This window comes from Sarcophilus harrisii, chromosome 2 (assembly GCF_902635505.1).
Source record: "Sarcophilus harrisii chromosome 2, mSarHar1.11, whole genome shotgun sequence".
NCBI classification, from domain to species: domain Eukaryota; kingdom Metazoa; phylum Chordata; class Mammalia; order Dasyuromorphia; family Dasyuridae; genus Sarcophilus; species Sarcophilus harrisii.
Window position 1 is genome coordinate 480,079,171 of NC_045427.1, and position 21,785 is coordinate 480,100,955.

General features: G+C 36.4%; 1 protein-coding gene and 1 long non-coding RNA gene across 5 annotated transcripts in view; one reads left to right on the forward strand and one right to left on the reverse strand.

Annotated features, from left to right (window-relative positions):
* LRRC8A (leucine rich repeat containing 8 VRAC subunit A) overlaps positions 1-21,785 on the forward strand; it is a 38,380-nt gene that overhangs the window by 10,844 nt on the left and 5,751 nt on the right. For 2 of the 4 annotated variants that reach the window (XM_012553924.2, XM_012553925.2), the window contains 2 exons: positions 2,823-2,896; positions 15,341-17,506. In XM_012553924.2, the coding sequence (XP_012409378.1) occupies positions 15,350-17,506 (2,157 nt within the window). In that variant the 5' untranslated portion in view covers positions 2,823-2,896; positions 15,341-15,349. The remainder of the gene's footprint in view (positions 1-2,822; positions 2,897-15,340; positions 17,507-21,785) is intronic. The other 2 variants (XM_031954763.1, XM_003757329.3) reach the window with 1 other exon arrangement.
* Positions 11,294-21,374, reverse strand: LOC116421782. The gene is made up of 2 exons (XR_004232315.1): positions 21,308-21,374; positions 11,294-11,996 (listed from the first exon to the last, which is right to left on the reverse strand). It is a non-coding gene; the product is annotated as an uncharacterized LOC116421782 (long non-coding RNA).

Here is a 21,785-nt window from a genome sequence, read left to right on the forward strand (position 1 = left end):
TTTCTCCTTTCCTCTCACCTTCCCTCCCTTTCTTTCTGTCTCTCTTCCTCTGTTTGTCTGTCTTCTCTCTCCCTCCCTATTATCCCCCCCTACCCAGCCTCTCTCTCTCTCTGTCTCTTTCTCCCTCTGTCTCTGTCTGTCTCTCTGTGTCTCTATATGTCTTTCTCTTTCTCTCTCTGTCTCTCTCTCACTATTCACTTATTTTACTCTGAGAGTAGATCATTGAGTGGGTGGAGAAGAATAAGAGATTTGGAATGTTGACCTTTTCCTTGAAATTGAAAGACTATAATAGGGAGGAGCCAGGATACCTTTAGGATCTTTTAAGGAGTGACTGCTGTCTAAGTCTTTCTGTAAAAAGTGTTGAATTTTGGCAATTCTCTGGCAGAGCTGACATGATTGTATATGTGAAGAAAGTACAGTGTCTCATACAATTCTGCCTTCTAAAGTAGCTTTGGATAATTTTTGTGTGTCCCTTGCTGTTTTATGATTTTTTCCCCCACCTCTTGACCTAGGCATTTCCAAATGAGCATAGCTTTTGTGTAAGTTGGAAGAGTTAGACAAAATACAGAGAATGAATTCTTTGGCTAGCCTGGCTTGATAAGGGAGTTAGGAAGGAAGGAGATGTCTGGATTTTGTGCAGTTGAGATCAGGTTAAGGAGAATGCAAGATTCTCTTGAAGTATCCTTCTCTGTACTAGGAGGACAAATACCAATCAGTATTTCTGAGTCTAATGAGGAATAACTTATTGGCAGAACACCACAGCAGCCAATTACAGTCTGCCCCTTCACCCAGCATCATCATAATCATAATACCATGCATTTCTATGCCTGTCTTTCCACAACCCTCCCAACATTTTTCTAGTGTTTTATTTCAGTTTACCTCCCTAGTAACCTACTGAAGTGGGTAATGAAAAATATTATTCCCATTTTTACAGATAGGAAAATAGGAACAGGGAGGTTAACTGAATTGCCTCAGAGAAATATTACAATAAGAGGCAGAGCTAACACTCAAATTCAAGTCACATCATGACTGTCTCCATGATCTGATCTTTGAAACTTCAGATTGATGCTATCGGTTCTAGTAGAAAGAATACTGACTTAGGAAGCATATGAGAAGCTTGAATCCTGGTTCTGTCCTTACTGCCCATATGATCTTGGACAAATTACTTCTTTTTTTGGGGCTCATTTATTTTTCTCTCAAATTTAGAAGTCAAACTTCTTTGTGATCCCCAGGACACTCTTCTGGCTCTATGGCCCAGGCTTGTAATTGATTGTTTCTACTGTGCTTGATTCCTTTTCTACTTCTTTATACACCAGTTTGACAAGCCAATGTGCTTCTCATTCACAGGAGCTAAGGGCTCTGTCCCTTGGTTTCAGGAATAATATTCTTTAAGTCCTCATTCCAAAAAAAAAAATCATGTTATTGGGTTTTTTATGTATGTTTTAAAGTGTTGATTGATAACTTCACCCTCATTTTCCAATATAGTGTTCCCTTCTCTCTTCCCTGAGGACCATATCTTAATGTCTTTGTAACATAAATAATAAAATAAAAGAATAAAAAAAAATTGAGCAAAACTAACCTAATACAACACAACAACCAAATCTGATACTATATGCAGTATTCCATCCTCATGGTTTTCTCCCTACCTTGCAATGAAGAAAGAAGTAGACTCTTTTATACTCATTTATAGACTCTTTAAGATTTGCAAAACATACTATATGTTTGTTATCTCATTTTTTATATCTCTTTTTGGAGATTAAGTATGTAATACTACAGTTTTTAAATCAGATATGTAAGGGCTGAAAGAAGGAGCTTAATCTACCACTGGAACCTGGGTGCAGAAACAAAGAACAAAACATTTAGCTGCATACTAACCTTATTTTTCCCTTTGCAAAGTGGGATTGGAAAAGCCAATATTCTTTCATTACCCAGGATCTCTCCAAGAAGAATTCTCTTAAGTACTTGATGCTAAAGTTAAGACAGGCTAGAATGATATTAGGGAGCAGTACTAAGGAGCTTCCTTAAATTTAGTAAAAAGATTTCTGACACAGACTTCTGAAAGAACACTCTGAATTACTAATAAGAGAAATGCAAATCAAAACAACCCTGAGGTTTCTCCTCATACCAGAAAATTGGCAAAGATAACAAAAATGTGAACAAGGACCTTAGAAGACAAACCAATTTTTAGATGAGGAGACTGAAGCTTAAAAGGGAAGTGATAGGAAATTCTTCTTGGGGTCTTGAATGGTGATAGCGTTTCTATTGTTAAACTAGAAACGGGGGCCTTATATTTCTAGTCTTGACCAAAAGCTGTTGGTATTAGAAACACTGGACTTGAAAAAACTGACTGAACATAGACTAAAAAATAGAAAAACAAACAAGCCCTAGGATCCCATGTAACCTATTTTTCCACATCCTCTCAAAGTTTCCTAGGAGCATGAGTTAGTCAACAAGCAACACCAATGGTTTTGGTCACAGCCTAATATTTGTGTAGGTGCATATTTATACCAGCTTTCTTGGACAAGCCTACAGATCAGGTAGGAAAGTATTCCCATGGCCCCTTTTTGGGTCAACCTTATAGATTGCCTAAAGGAGAAGCAAGAGTGGCGGGCCTCAGAATATGGAATAAGTTATGTTTTAGCTAGTATCTCTACCAGATAACCATTCAAGAGAGGTAGTATAGCTGGGTCTCAAGTAAAGGAAGAACTTGTAGGCTTTGCCAGAGTTTATAGCCCTATCATGGTTTTTGATTTTTTTGTCTTTAGATTAAAAAAAAAAATCAAAATATCTTATTCATATAAATTGTCTCATCTTTTGCCTAGCTCCTTGGAGGTCAAGATGGCTGGATTCTTACACTTAATAGATGTAAAACCATGAGGAAGTCACTTCTCATGAGGCAAGTGCTCAGTAAATATGATATATTTCAGTAGGTCCGTGATTTCATTGATGTTGTCACTCCATTCAGCGTTATAGATTGCAGCCCATCCTCACCTTTTAATCCTTTATGATTCTTTTCCATGTTTTTCCATTTTGCTCTACAATAGGTCTGCCTCTCTCATTTTCCTGAACTTTTCTTGAATTTGTTTGGATATAAGTGGAACATTCCAGCCATCTCTCATTTATCCTTCCTCTTACTTCATAAGTATTCCACCTCCTTTTCCAGGTTTTGTTTCTCTAAATGATAGCCTTGAATTTTTAAAATAGATTTTTATTGATATCTTTTGTTTTTATTTTCCTTCTCTCTGCCCCTTCCAGATAGCCATCTTTTATAATAAGAAAAAAAGAAGAAAGAAGATGAAAAGTGCCATAAAACTAATCATAATGAAAAAGTCTTATGTTATATGCAGTATTCTGCGTCCATGGTCCCTACTTCTTCAAGAAGGGGTAGTCGCTTTTTTGGGCTTCACATGGTCTTTTAGATTTTGCCCTCATTCAGTTTTTGTTGCTTTGTTGTTGTTTCTGTTTATGATGATGTTGTCATTTTGTGCATCTATATTCTGGCTCTAATTATTTTCCTTTATATTAGTGTTTCTAGAATTTTTTCTCTGCTTTTATTTTATGTATTTATCATTTTCATTGTTTATTACAGTGCAGTAATATTCCATCATATTCATAGACTACATTTTTTTGGCTATTTCCCAATCAATAGATATCAACTATTTTTCCAGTTTTTTCACTACCACAAAAAGTGCTTCTGTTGTGTACATAGAGATTCCATGATTCTGTGTCCTTTCTTTTTGTCATTGACCTATATGCCTAGCAATGGAATCTCTAGTTAAAGGATATCAATATTTTAGTCTTTTTTTTTTTTTTTTGCAAAATTTCAGTTATTTTCCAGAATGGTTACCAGTTTTCAACTTTGTTAATAATACATTAATGAGCGCAATTCTTCCAATATTAATTGTACACATTTTTGTAGATTTTCTGAGTGTAACCTCACTTTTGATTTGCATTTCTCTTATTAATGATTTGGAGCATTCTTTCATATAGTGATTAATAGTTTGAGAATTGTTTTGCTACTGAATTATTAGGGAATGGTGATGTTCTTTGAACTTTTTATTCCCCCCTCCCCATTTTATTTTTCCAAACACTAAAGAATTTTCAACATTCATTTTGTAAATTTTCAACATCCCCATCCCCTTCCCCAAAGTAGCAAGCAAGAGATTAAATATATACTATTCTTTTAAATATATTTCCATATTTGTCATGTTGTACAAGAAAAATCAGACCAAAACGGGAAAAAAAATGGGAAAGAAAAAACAAACAGAAAGGTGAAAAATACTATCTTTTGATCCATATTCAATCTCTAGTTCTCTCTCTAGATGTGATTGGCATTTTCCTCATAATATCTTTTCTTTTGCATAATTCTTCTTTGGAAATAATGCTATTCACCCAATCTTATTGTTCTTTTACCTGAACTGCAATTTTGATTCCTGAGATTCACAGTCAGTGCCTGGCACATAGTAGGAATTTGATAAAAGTGCATTGGTACTGATTGAAGAATCAGTAGAAGTATTTAAAAGATGGATTTTGTTTTAGAAAAAAGCCTGAATTATTGGAAATACTCCTCCCTGAGCTTATTCTCTTCTCCAAGTACAGGCTCAGTTCATGGTGCACTTGCATTTTTCTCCATGTTTGTGCTGACTCTACCAACTAGAGTTCATGGACTCTAATGGACTCAATGGAAACCAACTATCCATTCAGCTTCATAACATATAGTAGCAATAGGCATTACTTATTTGTTTGCTTGTTTTTCTGTTTGAATAGTTAGGCTGAACCCTTGAGTGATTTTATTGATCTCTTGTAAAAAACTTTTTAATCTCTTTTGGTGCCAGGTTGATCGAACCAGTTAAACTTTTGTTTTTTTATCCATTCTTCATTTTTCTGCTTCTTTAGCTGGTTTTAAATAAAATACATTGAGACTATTTTACTTATATATCATATTCTTTTGTTTTTATTTCTTCTTTGCCAAAACTGTTGATTTTGTGGTAACAAAACTCTTTGTATCCATTTCCCTTTCTTTACTTACACATGGTTTCAGTCCTAGTTCAGAATTTAGATTACCTGGACTATTGAAATGTCAAATCATTGCTCTCCATTCTCCAATTCATTCTTCATATAGTTTCCAAATGGATATTCCTAAAACTTGCACCTAATCCTCTACTTTATTCAGGCATCATCTATGGCTCCCTTTTGCCTCTTAAGATCCAATACAATCTCATGTTTAGAATCTAAAATCCTTCCAAGTTAATTCCAGCCTATCTTTCTAGGCTTATTTGCCACTGTTCTTTCTCATTAATTCTGTGCTCTAATTAAAGTCTTCTTGCTATTTGCCATTCCTGCTATTTTGTCTTCTGCCTCGGTGGAGGGTATAACTCAAACCTGGAGTACTTGTATTCCACACCTCCACTTCTTGGAGCCCTTAAGCGTCTTGAAGACACTCTGGGACCACCTTTTGTACTAGGTTATTCCTGATTGTGTCATATGTTAGTAAAATGATATCTCCTTAATTACAAGGATTATTTCCATTTTTATCTTTAGATCTTTAGTACTTAGCCCAGTACCTTCAACATAGTAGGTGTTTATAATAAATATTTTTGGAAAATAATTTTTATTTATATTTTCTGTTTCCTACATTGAGGGAGCTAGATGTCTCAGTGAATAGAGTGCTGTACCTGGAGGCAGGAAGACCTGAATTCAGATGTAGCCTCAGACACTTAAACTGGCTATATGAGCCTGGCCAAGTCACTTAATCGCTAGCTGCCTTAATACACTGTAGAAAATAATGGCAACGTATTCCAGTATCTTTGCCAAGAAACCCCCCATGGATAGAGTTAGACACAATTGAACAACAGTAATTTTTTATATCACCAGAGAATCCCTTGTATTCATCTCCCAGTTCCTTACAGAGAGCCATCGCATTTGACAAAGTGATCGATAAATTGAGAAGGTCTGAAAACGTGCAATTATATACATCTCTGCACATGAAAGGGATAGATTGGAAGTATCTTCTCATATCTCTTTAGTCAATCCCCACTTGATCTTTATTGTTATATTTATTTTGTATATTTTTTGTATGTTCTTTCCATTGTTCTATTTATATTGTTGTATTTTATATATATATATATATATAGTTTATATATATATATAGTTTATATATATATTTATATATATATATATATATAGTTTTCTTGACTGCTTGCTTCATTCTGCATCAATTTATATAAATCTTTCCATGCTTCTCTATATTTCTTCTAGCACAATATAATATTCTGTTACATTCATGTACCATGATTTATTTAGTTATTCTCCAATTGACGGTCATCTATTTTGTTTCCAATTTTTTAGTTATTATAAGTTATGAAATGAACATTTTAGGTATGAGGTCTAACATTTTAGTCACTATTTCCATAATTACAAATTGCTTTCCCTAATGGTTATACCATTTCACAGCTTCACCAACAATTTATTAGTGTATTAGTGTATTTTTCCACAACTCTTCCAATGTTGACTGTTGTCATTTTTGGTAATTTTTGCCAATTTGTAGGGTATGAAGTGAAATCTGAGAGTTATTTTGATTTGCATTTCTTTTATAATCAGTGATTTGGAGGAACATTTTTTTGTGTGGCTGTGAATATTAGACAATTCTTCTTTTGAGAACCCTTTGTTCATATCCTTTGACCATTTAGGTTTTAGGGAATAGCTATTAGCCTTATGTATATTTATTCTTTATATATCTTGGATACCAAGTTCTATTCTATAAGATTTTTTTCCCATTTAATCACTTTCTTTCTTATCCTAGATGCATTAATATTGTCTATGCAAAATCTTTTCGGTTTCAAGTAATCATTATTTTACTTTTGTAAATGATTTTGTACAATTATTATATTTTTTGTTTCTAGCTCTTGTTTTTTTAAAAATACATCTTCTAGTGATCCAGTCATTCTGGAGAGCAATTTGAATGCCCAGATGGCTATCAAACTGTGCATACTCTTTGATCCAGCAGTGTTACTCTTTGGTCTGTATCCCAAAGAGATCATAAAAGAAGGAAAAGGATCCACATGTGCAAAAATATTTGTAGCAGCCCTTTTTATGATGGCAAAGAACTGGAAATTGAGTATATGCCCATGAGTTGGAGAATGGTTGAATAAGTAGTGGTAGAAAAATGTAATGGAATATTATCATTTTTTAAGAAATGATGAGTAGCTGGTTTCAGAAAAGCTTGGAAAGATTTATATGAATTAGTGCTGAGTGAAGTGAACAGAACCAAGAGAACATTGTACCAATAACAACAAGATTATGTGATGATCATCTGTGAGGGACTTGACTCTTTTCAACAATGTAGTGATTCAAGGTAATTCCAATAAACTTGGGATAAAAATGCCATCTGCATCTAGATAACTATGAAGAAATGAAGATCGATCAAAGTATAGTATTTTCACTTTTTGCTTGTTTGTTATGTTTCTCTTTTTCATGTATTTTTCCCTTTTGGTATGTTTTTTTTTTTTTTTTAAATTTAATAGCCTTTTATTTACAGGTTATATGCAGGGATAACTTTACAGCATTAACAATTGCCAAACCTCTTGTTCAATTTTTCACCTCTTACCCCCCACCCCTCCCCAGATGGCAGGATGACCAGTAGATGTTAAGTACATTAAAATATAAATTAGATACACAATAAGTATACATGACCAAAATGTTATTTTGCTGTACAAAAAGAATCAGACTTTGAAATATTGTACAATTAGCTTGTGAAGGAAATCAAAAATGCAGGTGGGCATAGATATAGGGATTGGGAATTCAATGTAATGGTTTTTAGTCATCTCCCAGAGTTCTTTCTCTGGGCGTAGCTGTTCAGTTTCATTACTGCTCCATTGAAATGATTTGGTTGATCTGATTGCTAAGGATGGCCAGATCCATCAGAACTGGTCATCCATAGTATTGTTGTTGAAGTATTAATGATCTCCTGGTTCTGCTCATTTCACTCAGCATCAGTTCGTTAAGTCTCTCAGGCCTTTCTGAAATCATCCTGTTGGTCATTTCTTACAGAACAGTAATATTCCATAATATTCATACACCACAATTTATTCAGCCATTCTCCAACTGATGGACATCCATTCAGTTTCCAGTTTCTAGCCACTACAAAAAGGGCTGCCACAAACATTCGTGCACATACAGGTCCCTTTCCCTTCTTTATAATCTCTTTGGGATATAAGCCCAATAGTAACACTGCTGGATCAAAGGGTATGTACAGTTTGATAACTTTTTGAGCATAGTTCCAAACTACTCTCCAAAATGGTTGGATTCGTTCACAACTCCTTGGTATGGTTTTTTTCTTGCACAGGAAGACAAATATGAAAATATGTTTTAAAAAATTGCATATATTTAAACTATATCACATTACTTGCTATCTTGAGGAGAGAGAAGATGAGAGGAAGGGAGAAAAAATTGACCACAGTCTTACAAAAACGAATGTTGAAAATTCTTTACATGTATTTGGAAAATACTATTAAAAAATGCATCTCCTGCTGATAGCTATGAGATATACATTTTTTGTTTCTGTTCTAATTTTTTTTTTTTATATTGTGGTCTTTAATATTAAAGACACTGTGCATTTGGGATATGTTGTAGAGTGTGTTAAGGTATTGGGCTGAGCCTAATTTCTTTCAGGCTTCCCTGTAGTTTTTTTTTAATCAAATAGGGAGTTTTTTTTTCTTAGTTTATGTTTTCTACTTTATCAAATCTAGGTTATTGAGTTCTATTATTTCTGAATCTCTGGGGTGTGCTAGGTAGTGCAGTGGATAGAGCATCAGCCCTGAAGTCAAGAGTCTCTGTCCCTGACACTTAACACATTGACAAGTCACTTAACCCCAATTGCCTCAGCAAAAAAAAAAAAAAAAAAAAAAAAAAAAAAATTCTTCCTCTCCATTGTTTGTTCCATTGATCTGTCTTCTCAGTTTTTTAACCAGATGTTTTGATGATTGCTGTTTAATAATATAGTTTGATGCCTGGAAGTGTTATTTTCCCTTCATTATTACTTTTTGTCATTTCCTTTGATTTTCTAGATCTTTTGTTTTTCCAAATGAATTTTATTATTTTATCAAGTTATGAGAAGTGACCTCTTGGTAAAATTTTATTGATATAGAATTTAAAATGTATATTAATTTTGGTAGCATTGTCATTTTTATTGTGTTAATATGACCTAGTCATGATCACTGAATATTTGTCCAGCTTGGTAGGTTGTTCTTTCATTCTTTAAGCCATGCTTTATAATTGAATTGAATATATACAATTCTTTTACGTTCCTTGAGATATTGTTCTCCAGATATTTTATGGATTTGGTAGTTAATTAGATTTCTCTTTCTATTCTTGCTTCTTATGTTTTGTTATATAAAAGTAGTGTTTATTTTTTAAGGGTTTATTATGTAACTTACAACTTTGCTAAAGTTAAAGCTACTATCTTTGCTGATTTCCAAGTAAATCATCAAAACATCAGCAAAGAGGGATGAAAGAGGGATGGCTTTATTTCCTATTTATCTCTCTTTATTCCTTTAATTTCTTCCTCTTGTCTTACTGCAACTAATAGCATTTCCAGAACTGTATCACATAATTGTGAAGAGAGTGGTGATCTTTGCTTCATTCCTATATTTATTGGAAAAGCTTCTCATGTCACTCTATTACAATATGATCTTAGCTTTTTGTTTAAGATACTTTTTTATGAGAGTAAAAAAAAAGCCTATCTATGCCTATACTTACGGTTTTTAGCATAGAAAGAGTATATTGTACTTTGTCAGAAGCTTTTCCTGCATCTATTGAGATAATAATGTAGTTTTGGTTTTTAATATGACTAAATTATGTTGATTGTTTTCCTAATTGAACTATCTTTGTATCCCTGGTACAATTTCTTGGATAAATTGCTACAATCTGTTTGATAGAACTTTTGAGATTTTGAGTCATTCATTAATGACATTGGCCTGTACTTTACATGTATTATTGTTCCCTAGTTTTTCAGTATTAGGAATATGTGTTTCATAAAAGGATTCTGGTAGAGTTCTTTCTTAGTTTTTGAGAATAATTGCTGAAGTATAAGTACTATTTCTTAAGTTTGATGGAATTCTCCTGTGAATCCATCAAGTTTGGTAGTTCTTTTACATCTAGATCTCTTTCCTTTTCTGACACTGGGTTTTCTTAAATTCTCTGTTCGGTAATTTGATAGTTTGGACATTACATATTTTTGAAGATATTTCTGTATTTCTTTTGTGGTCTCTGTTTTTAGCATATAACTGTACATAGTACACAATAGGTATGCTTTTTTATTTCGGTTTTGCTTTGATTTCACCTTGTTCATTTCCCATTTTATTGATTTTTATTAGCAAGCTAATCAGATTATTTTAAGGATTGACAATTTTTAAAATTAGCTTTTAGTTTTCTTATTTCTATGAGTTTTGTTTTCAATTTAGCTATTTCCTCTTTAATTTTTTTTTTAAAATAACTTCTGGATTCATTCTAGGTTTATTTATTTGCTGATTCTCTTAATTTTTTAAAATGCATATTCAGTTCACTAACCTCTTAATTTTGTTAATGTGTGATTATAAGAATATGGTTTTTCCCCTAAGGACTAATTGAGCTGCATCCTAGGGATTTTAATAAAAATTTTTAAAATTGCATTGAATATATTAATGCTTTTTGTTGCCTTTTTCAATATTCTTCCATACAGAATCTTCCCTTACATAAAAGAAACATAGTTTAGCAAAACAGAGACCTAAGCCATGTCTGATAGTAATGTACCATTTTATAACTGTGCCCCACTACTTCTGTATCAAGAGAAAGGAAGTTTATTATTACATTAATTTGAATTATAAAGTTTTAGTGTTTTATTTCTCATTATTGTATCAATTATTCACATTATTCCCTAGTTATCAGCCTCATTGACTCCCGTTATCTTTATCTTCATTCTATAAGATTCAGCTACACAGAGCTATCATATTCTTGATATCATCATCCCCTCTCTCTTTTCTTTCTCTTCTGCCTGTAACTCTGAAATTCCTCTACCTGACCACAACTTCCTGGGTTTCCTTGTGCTTTGTCTCCCTCCTAAATTCATTCTGTCTTCACTCTAACTCCAATCTTGCTTTCCCATGTTATCATTCCTACGGCCTGGCTTTTCAGTTCAACTTTAACACTATCTTGGACCCTCAATCCCTTTGTTTGACTGCCCCGTAGCATACAGCTTGTTCCTTTCTAGATCTCAAATTATTTGCATCATTTTCTTTTTCTATTTTTGCTTACATAATGTTGAACACTGCTAGAGTAAGGCATGTAGCCATGCTGCCACATGCCAGTCCTTTTTATTTTTTTTTCCTGATAGACTGACTGTTTTCCCTATAGCTTTCAAACCTGTGCAGGTTTGCTCCCATCCTTAAAATTAAAAACAGAAAACAACAAAACCTGCATTCAATTTCACCATCCCCTGAGACTTTCATCTTCATTTTCCTTTCTTTCAGAGCCAAACTCCTAGAAAAAACTGTTCAAATTCACTTGCCCTTTACATTTTCAATTTCCTGACATTTTTTAAAAAATGTGTTTTTATTAAAAAGTTTATCAACAAAAACGTCATTTTCACATACATAAAAGAGCAGAAAAAGATAATCATATATAAAGGTATGCGTTTCTGTTATGCACAGCTGGGTTTTGTTTTGTTTTTTATATATCTAATAGATTTAATACAGTAATCTTAACACTATCCTGCTTCTCAGTGACTCTCTGTATCTTATTATTGTTTCATTGATGTGTTTTTTTTCTCTTGGCATTGCTATTACTATTCCCAACTAACGTAGGTCCCCATTGCTTCTTTTCCAGGAGTATTGGCAGGAGCCTCTCAATGACTCTTTTGGCTCTCCAGTACTTCTTCCACACAGACGCTAAAGTGAAAGTCCTCTCAAGTGCAGGTCTGACTGGCCAGGTCACTCCTCTGCTTAAGAAGATCCAGAGGCTCCCTTTGGGATAGAAACAAATGCCTTTGTTTGACATTTTAAAACCCTTCCCAATTTGGCTTCCTCCTGTCTTCATAGGGAGATTACACATTATATCAGCTACCACAAAGTCTATGGTCTGGACAAATTAGCCTTCTTGCTCCTACATAACACTGCATCTCCCATCTCTGTTCCTTTCTTTGTACAGGCTGGCTTCTCCCCACCATATACCATGTTGGTCCTGCCCTCCCTCTTTACCTCAGGCTTCTGAAAGCCACCTTATCTGAGGCACCATCTCTGTTCCCCCATCCCATCAGTTGTTAGTGTATACCTCTCCCCCCAGTCATTCATTGTGCTTTCACTTTGTACATGTGTTGTATTTACTCATCTGTGAACATAACATAACCTTGTAATAGAATATTAGGTTCTTTGAGGGCAAGAGCAGTCTTTTGTGTTTATGTGTCTGTCTACTCTTAGTACCTGGCACCTAAAATGCTTAATTAATCATCAGAGAAACTATGAGTTATTCTTCATTTAGCTATAACTTCTGCCTTCTGGGTTTCTTTTTTTTTTTTTTTTTAAGACAACATTAACATTTATATAGTTTGGTTCCTCTAATATTCTCCTGTTCCCTTTGAACAAGGATCTCATATTTGGAGTATTGTCTTTTAAGAGTTCATGTTTATCACTAATCTAAAAACCATGTGCTTTTTACCCTGTCTTTTGCCTTTTTTTTTTTTTTTAAACTATTCCATAGTTGTACTGAGGAAGTAGAAGGGCACTTCCCAAAAACTGAGGGCTGTTTTATAGTTTTCTTCATTTTATCATCTTGTGGCTTTTCTGTACTTCGCTAGGCTGGTCCTCTTTGTCCCTGAGACCAAATTCAAAGCCGTTACAGTTTGGCAGATCCTGCTGGAATTTATATCTTTCTAGGACATAAGTGCCCCTAAGTTAACTGGAGGTCATGATGAAATATTAGTGTAGGGCTTTTATAGTTATAATAATTATTATTAGTTAGATATAATAATGTAATAAATTAGTCTATTATGTCCTTTCTAACTCCATTGCTATTGTTTTCCTTTTAATTGTGAGAACAGCTTTTCAAATATGTTGTGTAAGGAAGAATCCAATAGCCTGACTGAGTATCATCTCATGTGTACTCATTATATTCAAAAAAAATTTGAAAGAGACAGACAGTTGTTCTCTGAACCTTAATCTCTCTCCTTCCATTTTCTAGCCAAGGGAGGGACACAAAAAGAAAGTCTGTTGGATTTTGCCTTCTGATTTTACTGAGAGTGCTGTTTTTCTCATGTTGCTAATTTAAGTGTTCAATTCAAAGTTGCTCTTCTTCCTGATATATTAACAATGGTGGCCAGAAGAATTGAATTGTCTTCCCTCCAATTTGTACTATAACCAAACTTTCTGGTTTGTCTTGCAATCAACTTTCCCATCCTCTTTTAAAAATACTACTCAGGACGGCTTGACATAATAATCAGACTAATTCTGTCTCCTCTGATTAAATAACAGAAAGAGCTGCTTTTAACTTAAACCTCTATCCCAAATATCCATGGAGAGACTTTGGCCTCCATTAGGTTAGTTTTCTTGACTAGTCCACCAAAACCTTTGCTTTTTTTGTTGCCCTTTTTCAGATGCATCACTGCAAAACAAAAGAACTTTGGATTATTTCTTGGATTTCATGATCTTCATCCATCCATTAAAGAGAAATAAAGTACCTGAGAGTTGAAAAAGGGAACCAGTTTCTTCATCAGAAATTTGAATTTGGCTTAGGCCAAATTTTCATACCTTCATACTTTAACCTTCTTTAAAGGCCGAACAGTTGTAACCACATCCTTCCCAAAGTCACCCACCCCATCTTCAGTCTTTGGCGGTCTGTGAGAGAGCGAGTCTGATAGGAGACCTGCTTTAGTATCAGGGAAGCTGGTTCATATGACTTGCATCTCTAGTTTAGGACTCTTCAGGTGACTTATTGCATACTGGCAACTCCTATTATTTGTGTTCTCTGTACTATGGACTTCATGATTGATTTTCCCTGGCATGTTTAAGTTCTAGGTATTTTGAATGCAGGCTGTGGGAGTTTAGGGCAAAAAGGAGGAGAGGATGGGATCTTTGCCTTTCAGTAAAAGGTGGGGCCAAATGATTCAGCATGTTGTAAAAGGGCTGTTTTCCCCACAGTGTAGGTGGCTGAAGGAAGCCCTTCCCTGTTATTAGAGCTCTTACTATAACATCCTGTGGATTCACAAAGCCATTTCTAGGTGACTCTTCTCAGTCCTTTTCCTGGAATGGCCTAGCCTTCAGTCATTCTGCTTTTGACTTAATTAAGCCCTCCAAGGAGATGGTAGACATCCAGCTCTAGAAAATGTCAGGCTAGGAGGGTGGTATATGCTAGCTTCACCATGATCTTGTTCCTGGTAACCTATGATCTTGGCTCTGGGAGCCTAAGGAATCGAAGCTCCTGGCATCTATATTTTTCTGGATTCATCATGGCTAACGGCATCTTGATATCAAGTGCTTCAATTCTTAGCTATGTAACTTGAGTTCTTCTCTTTTTTCACTCTGGTCTTTCAGTCATCTTAGCATATCCTATTGAAGATATAAAGTATTTAGGACTGCTTTAAAAAAAGGTGATATATGAATAAAGATTATTTTGTGATTGTTATTTTTGTTGATGGTAGAGTGAACTTATTCAAATTACCTAGACATTTTCTTCTCACCTAAGTGTGTTGGTTTTATCTTGAGACAGATCTAATGAAGTGAAATGAAAGTATATTAAACATCTCCTTCTTGGGTTATCTAGGAAGAGTACTTGGAAATCAGGAAGGTAGACTAGATGTCCTTCAGATGTTACTCCTAATCATTTGAATATTTAATCCATTTTCTCTTTGAACTAGTAGACAGCAAGATTTAGTTGGACAGAAAAATGATTCTTAATATGAGGAAGAAGTAGAACTTGAAGGAAGTTCATTTATTAGTTATGGCCTAATGATTGAAAACCCTTATGAATAGACTCTTCCATTAAAAATTGGGAAACTTGGTATAATTTTTGTTTCTGCTTCTGATTTTTAGCATGTGTTCACAGACAAATCATCAATTCCTCCCTTTTGTTTTCTCCATTGTAAATGGGATAAAAGTTTTTGTTTTTTCCTTTATCTGTTAGTTTCCTTAGCTGGGTCATTTATGTTCCTCTGAGAGAAATGTTAAATGATGGATGTGATTTTTATTTAGACTTTAAGTTGAATTTAAACAATCGGTCCATTGTCTTACTCTTGACTTAGTTCTAGCTAATAAATCTTCTCCAGGGAAGCCTGGCTGCCCTCTGTCAATAACACCTGCCTGTGGGTTCCTTTCAGGTTTAAACCATGATTCCTGTCACTGAGCTCCGGTACTTTGCTGATACTCAGCCAGCTTACCGAATCCTGAAACCTTGGTGGGATGTCTTCACAGATTACATATCCATTGTCATGCTGATGATTGCAGTATTTGGGGGGACCCTTCAGGTCACCCAGGACAAGATGATCTGTCTCCCTTGTAAATGGGTTACTAAAGACTCCTGCAATGATTCCTTTCAAGGCTGGTCTACTCCTGCCCCAGATCCCACCTATTACAACTCTACAATCCTTGCTTCTCCAGACCCAGGGCCCAAAGGAATCAAATATGACCTCGATCGGCATCAGTACAATTATGTGGATGCGGTATGCTATGAGAACCGGCTCCACTGGTTTGCCAAGTATTTCCCCTATTTGGTGCTGCTTCATACACTTATCTTCTTGGCATGCAGTAACTTTTGGTTCAAGTTTCCCCGGACCAGCTCCAAACTGGAGCACTTTGTCTCTATCCTGCTGAAGTGTTTTGATTCCCCTTGGACTACCCGGGCACTCTCGGAGACGGTGGTGGAGGAGAGCGACCCTAAGCCAACCTTCAGCAAGATGAATGGCTCTATGGACAAGAAGTCATCCACTGTGAGTGAAGATGTAGAGGCTACTGTGCCCATGTTGCAGCGGAGCAAGTCCAGAATTGAGCAAGGTATTGTTGACCGTTCAGAGACAGGGGTGCTGGACAAGAAGGAAGGGGAGCAGGCCAAAGCTCTCTTTGAGAAGGTAAAGAAATTTCGGACTCACGTGGAGGAGGGGGACATTGTCTACCGCCTCTACATGCGGCAGACAATCATCAAGGTGATCAAGTTCATACTAATCATTAGCTACACAGTGTACTATGTCAACAATATCAAATTTGATGTTGACTGTACCGTAGACATTCAGAGCCTGACAGGCTACCGCACCTACCGCTGTGCCCACCCCCTAGCCACTCTTTTCAAGATCCTGGCTTCTTTCTATATTAGTCTGGTGATCTTCTATGGCCTGATATGCATGTATACCCTATGGTGGATGCTCCGGCGATCCCTCAAGAAGTACTCGTTTGAGTCCATCCGGGAGGAGAGCAGTTACAGCGACATCCCTGATGTGAAGAATGACTTTGCCTTCATGTTGCACCTTATAGACCAGTATGACCCCCTTTATTCCAAGCGCTTTGCTGTCTTCCTCTCGGAGGTGAGTGAAAATAAGTTACGGCAGCTGAACCTGAACAATGAGTGGACGTTGGAGAAGCTGAGGCAGCGTATCACCAAGAACTCCCAGGATAAGCTGGAGCTGCACCTGTTCATGCTGAGTGGGATTCCGGACACAGTCTTTGACCTCATTGAGTTGGAGGTACTCAAGCTGGAGCTCATCCCTGATGTGACCATCCCTCCCAGCATCGCCCAGCTCACCAGCCTCAAGGAGCTTTGGCTCTATCACACAGCAGCCAAAATTGAGGCCCCTGCCCTGGCCTTCTTGAGGGAAAACCTCAAGGCCTTGCACATCAAGTTCACCGACATCAAAGAGATCCCTCTGTGGATCTATAGCTTAAAGACCTTGGAGGAGCTCCATCTAACTGGCAACCTGAGTGCTGAGAATAACCGCTACATCGTGATAGATGGTTTGCGGGAGCTGAAGCGGCTCAAGGTCCTGCGGCTCAAGAGCAATCTGACCAAGTTGCCACAAGTGGTCACAGATGTGGGAGTCCACCTCCAGAAGCTTTCCATCAACAATGAAGGGACCAAACTGATTGTCCTCAACAGCCTGAAGAAGATGGTGAACCTGACTGAGCTGGAGCTAATCCGCTGTGACTTGGAACGCATCCCACACTCCATCTTCAGTCTCCACAACCTGCAGGAGATCGATCTGAAGGACAACAACCTCAAGACCATAGAAGAGATCATCAGTTTCCAGCACCTACATCGCCTCACCTGCCTTAAGCTGTGGTACAACCAAATTGCCTACATCCCCATCCAGATTGGGAACCTCACCAACCTGGAACGTCTCTACCTGAATCGCAACAAAATAGAGAAGATCCCTACCCAGCTCTTCTACTGCCGCAAGCTACGCTACCTGGATCTCAGTCACAACAACCTGACCGTTATTCCTGCTGACATTGGGCTGCTACAGAATCTTCAGAATTTGGCTGTGACAGCCAACCGGGTAAGTTCATGGTAGGATGATGGTAGGGGAGAGAGCTTGAGATGAAGCAGATGATGACAACTCTTATTCTATAGTGCCATAGATTTTACAAGATACTTTCTTCATGAATTATAGTCAGGCAAATCTGGAGTCCGAGGCAATTAGGGCTAGGGTTAGCTTTAGGAAGGGATTTGTAAGTAAAGTTAGATTTAGTATTTGGGTAGAGTTAAGATTAGAGTTTAGGGTTAATATCAGGCTAAGGGAACTTAAGGAAGGTGAAAATAGGAGTCAGAGGCAGCACTTAAGGATTATTATCAGAATGCTTGTTAAGGGGGCACAAGAAGAGTTAGGATTAGGGCTATTGTGGGAGTGTTAAATTGAGTGTAAGGGTTAGTCTAAGAGTCAAGATTAGTTTAGGAGGGCTAACATCTTATTCAGTGGCAGAGATATAATAGGAAGCACATCCAGAAGCTTTTGAGAATCTGATTAGAAATTGGAGACATCTGTAGGATCTGAGTCAGAGCCAATTCAGGTCAAGTTCAGGTTTATGGGTGAGGTTTGGGAATGGGATGCTTTGGGGGGGGGCGGGGGAAGGAGAGATTTTCTTCATCATGGCCCCAGGAAGTAGATAGTAGTGTTAAATATTATTGTTTTTATTTTATAAATGAAGAAACATAAGGTCAGGTAAAGTAACATGCCCAAGGTCATAACAACCAAGTAGGTGTCAAAACCTGAATTTAATTTATAAGTTAAATGACTGGTTCTAACACCTGTATTTTCTATTATACTTTGCTGGTGAAGAGAAGTATATTTTTAGACAGCAATTTGTGAAAGCTTTAATGCATAAATTTGTTTTAATGAATAATGGTGGGAGATAGAAGAATAGTTGAAGACCTATTCAGTTCTGTCTAGCTGTGAAAATAAAGCATGGAAAGTAAATAGGACTGAAGAAAAGTACTTTAGTAAGGCATTTTAAAAATAACTCTTTGTACAGAGTGGACCCAGTGCAAAGGAGGCCTGCGGTTAATGTAAGATCAGTGAAATGAATTAATCAGGATTTTGAAAGTAACTTTTTTTTTTTTAAGAGTCTTAGAGAAGAAAGGAGAGAGACATAGATTACCAAAACAAATAGGAGCTTAATTCATACAAAGAAATTGTCATTTCTGTGATTGTTTTTTTGCCTTTCCTAGGAATCACATTTCTCAAAAAAGCATGCATGAAACAGAATTAAGAGCTGAGGTAACTTGTTACTTCAGTAATAGGTGGTGGCTTGATTGGGAGTCTGGGCAAGACTACTACTTCAAGTGTCTGTCATAGAGGTTCTTCATGAAATTCATGAATCCTTATAGGATTGATTTCAACAAGTCCTTGAATTTGCATGGAAAGGAAAATTATGGCATTATTTTCACTTACCTCTAATTGAAATTGAGAATTTCTTTTTATTTAAAAGTGTTCTGAGAGGAGGGGGGAATCCATAGGTTTCACAGAATAGGGCTGAGAACTACCTCAATGAAAAGGATCATTGAAGGAAGGGTATTGATAGCTGAAATGAAAGCAAGGTTTTTTAAAAATTAGAGATATCAGGGTTTTTAGAGATATGAAGATGGATTTAAGGTCCCCTTTTACTTTCACCATAAGTAATGTATAATACTGTGAGAATTTAAAAAGTATTCAAATACTCAATTTAAAAGACTTGGACTTTTCTGTCTCTCATTTACCTTTCTTAGAATAAAAGTATGCAACACAGAGCATATTGTGAGACTTTTCATAAGTTATACTCAGAATCAGCCTCTTAGGCTTGGTGGTATTAAATCCCCTGGAGAGTTTATGACAGTTTGGAATTTGTGCCTGGGATACCTCTTGAATTAGGAAGAACTTGTAATTTTATTATGCCCTCACAGTCCTGGGTGTGGTTGGATTAAGAACATCTTGCTGATTTAGGGTGGGACTTACAGAGAGATCTAGTGGTTTTTGTGGTTTGAGTTTCTTAAACAACATCACAGTTGTTCTATGTATTTCCTAACCCTGAGGAGAATCATATAAATTGAAGTTTGCCTTTTTGGGGAATATTTGTGGAGCATTTTGGTTGAGTTAAATGAGTGGATGCCAAAGGGTTTATTATCTGCTTTGGACCTCTCTAGTGCTGAAATGAGAATAAACAAGAGCACTGGTAGGTAACGTATTGGGATCTATTATTTAATTCTTGTGGAGTTAGAGCTAGATGGAACCTAAAGAGGTTTTATATATATATATATATATATATATATATATATATATATATATATATATATATTAGCTCTGGCCTAGAGGACCTTGCCTGAATTGGCCGAGAACCAAGTGCATTCTCTAAGATCTCTTAGCCTAGAGATCTCCAACCTTCCTCTCTGTAAATTTAATCACTTAATAAGTTTTCCCTTTCTATCTTGACCTTCTTCCAATAAAGTCCTTCAGTGATGTTTCATCCTAAGATAAAAGTAACCTTGGATTCTTGAAGGCCCAGCCAGTGAAAAAAATGAGTTCTGGCTATTTTGCCAAGCTGGAAAAACTTTGAATATGGGTTCATTGACCAGGCAGGGGTGTCTGTGTGTCTCTGTGTGTATATCCATGTGTGTATCCTGGGACAAGGCTAGCTAAGTTTGGAAAAATTCATCATGGGTTGGATATGTGCACAGGGATGAATTTTACATCCCTATAAATTCTCCAAGACCAACAAAAGTCAGAGGTCCTTTAAGTAGGAAACTTCAACAGTGGTGAAGTGTCGACACATCTCACCAACTCCTTTCCTTAGAGACAGAGAACAGAGGCTCAGTGCCTCTTAAGAATAATTCCACAAATACTTGAGACAGTAATACTTTCTTCCCTTCAGACTATCAAATTCTTTAATCTTTCCTCAAGGGAGCTCTTTAATATCTTAGGTTGGAAGGAACATCAGTTAGAGATAAGGAAAGTGGGTAGAGCAAAGAATTATGAAGTTAGAGCCACCAGGGATTTTGGGCTCACCCAGTCCAATTCCCCCATTTCTCAGATTCAGGCCCAAAAATAGAGAAATAAAGAAACATGTAAGTCATATAATGAAGTGGTAGCAGAGCCAGATCTAAAATTAACATGATGGTGTAGAAAAGGGACTGGGCCTGAAGTCAGAGAACTTGAATTCATATTCTCTATTTATTACCTATATGATTTTGGGCAAGTCACTTTCTTTAAACTCTTGTTTTCCTTATCTATAAAATGAAGGGATTTGATTAATTGATTAATAGCTTCTCAGGGCCATCTAAATCTACAATCAAGGGAATTCAGTCCATTTTCCAGATCCCTTGTTCCCTGGCTTACTTCACTGTATAGGAACATGGGCAGGCCCAACTTAAACTAGGTCTGTGGGAGCTTAAAGCTTTGTGATAGAAAAGTGGTGTCTTTGATATACGGGATACCTTCAGGCTCCCAAGAACTCTTTTAACCATCCCAGAATCGCTGTATTGCCTGCCAACTCCCTTCCTGCAAAATTGGTTCTCCAGCTTGTCCTTCTTTTGTTTGGACTTTTGGCAGTCTTAAGGTCATTCTGCAGGAAAAATGGGCTCTTAAGAGAAAAGGAGGAGGTAGAATTTAGCATGTATGTTTCCAGAAACCCTCTTGGAAATTTGAAAGCCTAATTAGCAATCTGCTTAATCATTCCTTATGTTTTTAACTATCCTCTTCTGAGAACTAGGTATATTTACATTTAAATGGCTATTTTGTTGTTAACCTGATCCTCCTGCCTTTTCTCAGTTCTTTAGCATCCAGAATTCTAGTTTGAAGTAGAACAGCAGAATATACTCAGATACTCACCTTTGGGTGAGACTCGCATAGACACCTCCATACTCCTCCCCCTTTAGGATTCTCTGTTCCATTTAGATAAGACTGATGTCTCTTAGGAGTAGGGTCTTTCCTGAGCTGCTGAGACCACATATCCCCAATGTGACATCATCTAGTCCTTTATCACCTCACATCTACACTAGTGATAACCTTTTGAGATCATATATCCCCAATGTGAGAATGAGACTCGGTTGGGTTAAACTAGGTCAATCCAACAAATTTATTAACAAATTTGCTAAATCTTGGGGAGACAGAGATGAAAAGTGATGGGTGTTGCTTTTGTACTAATTGACTATTTCTGCATTAATTTTATCCCTCCACATCATGGAGCCCCTCTTCCTTCAAGATGTGTATCTCAAGCACATCCTTCTACATAAAGCTTTTCCTAATCCCCCCCAACTGCCAGTGACTACCCTTTCTAACCACCTTACATATATTCTATATATGTTCT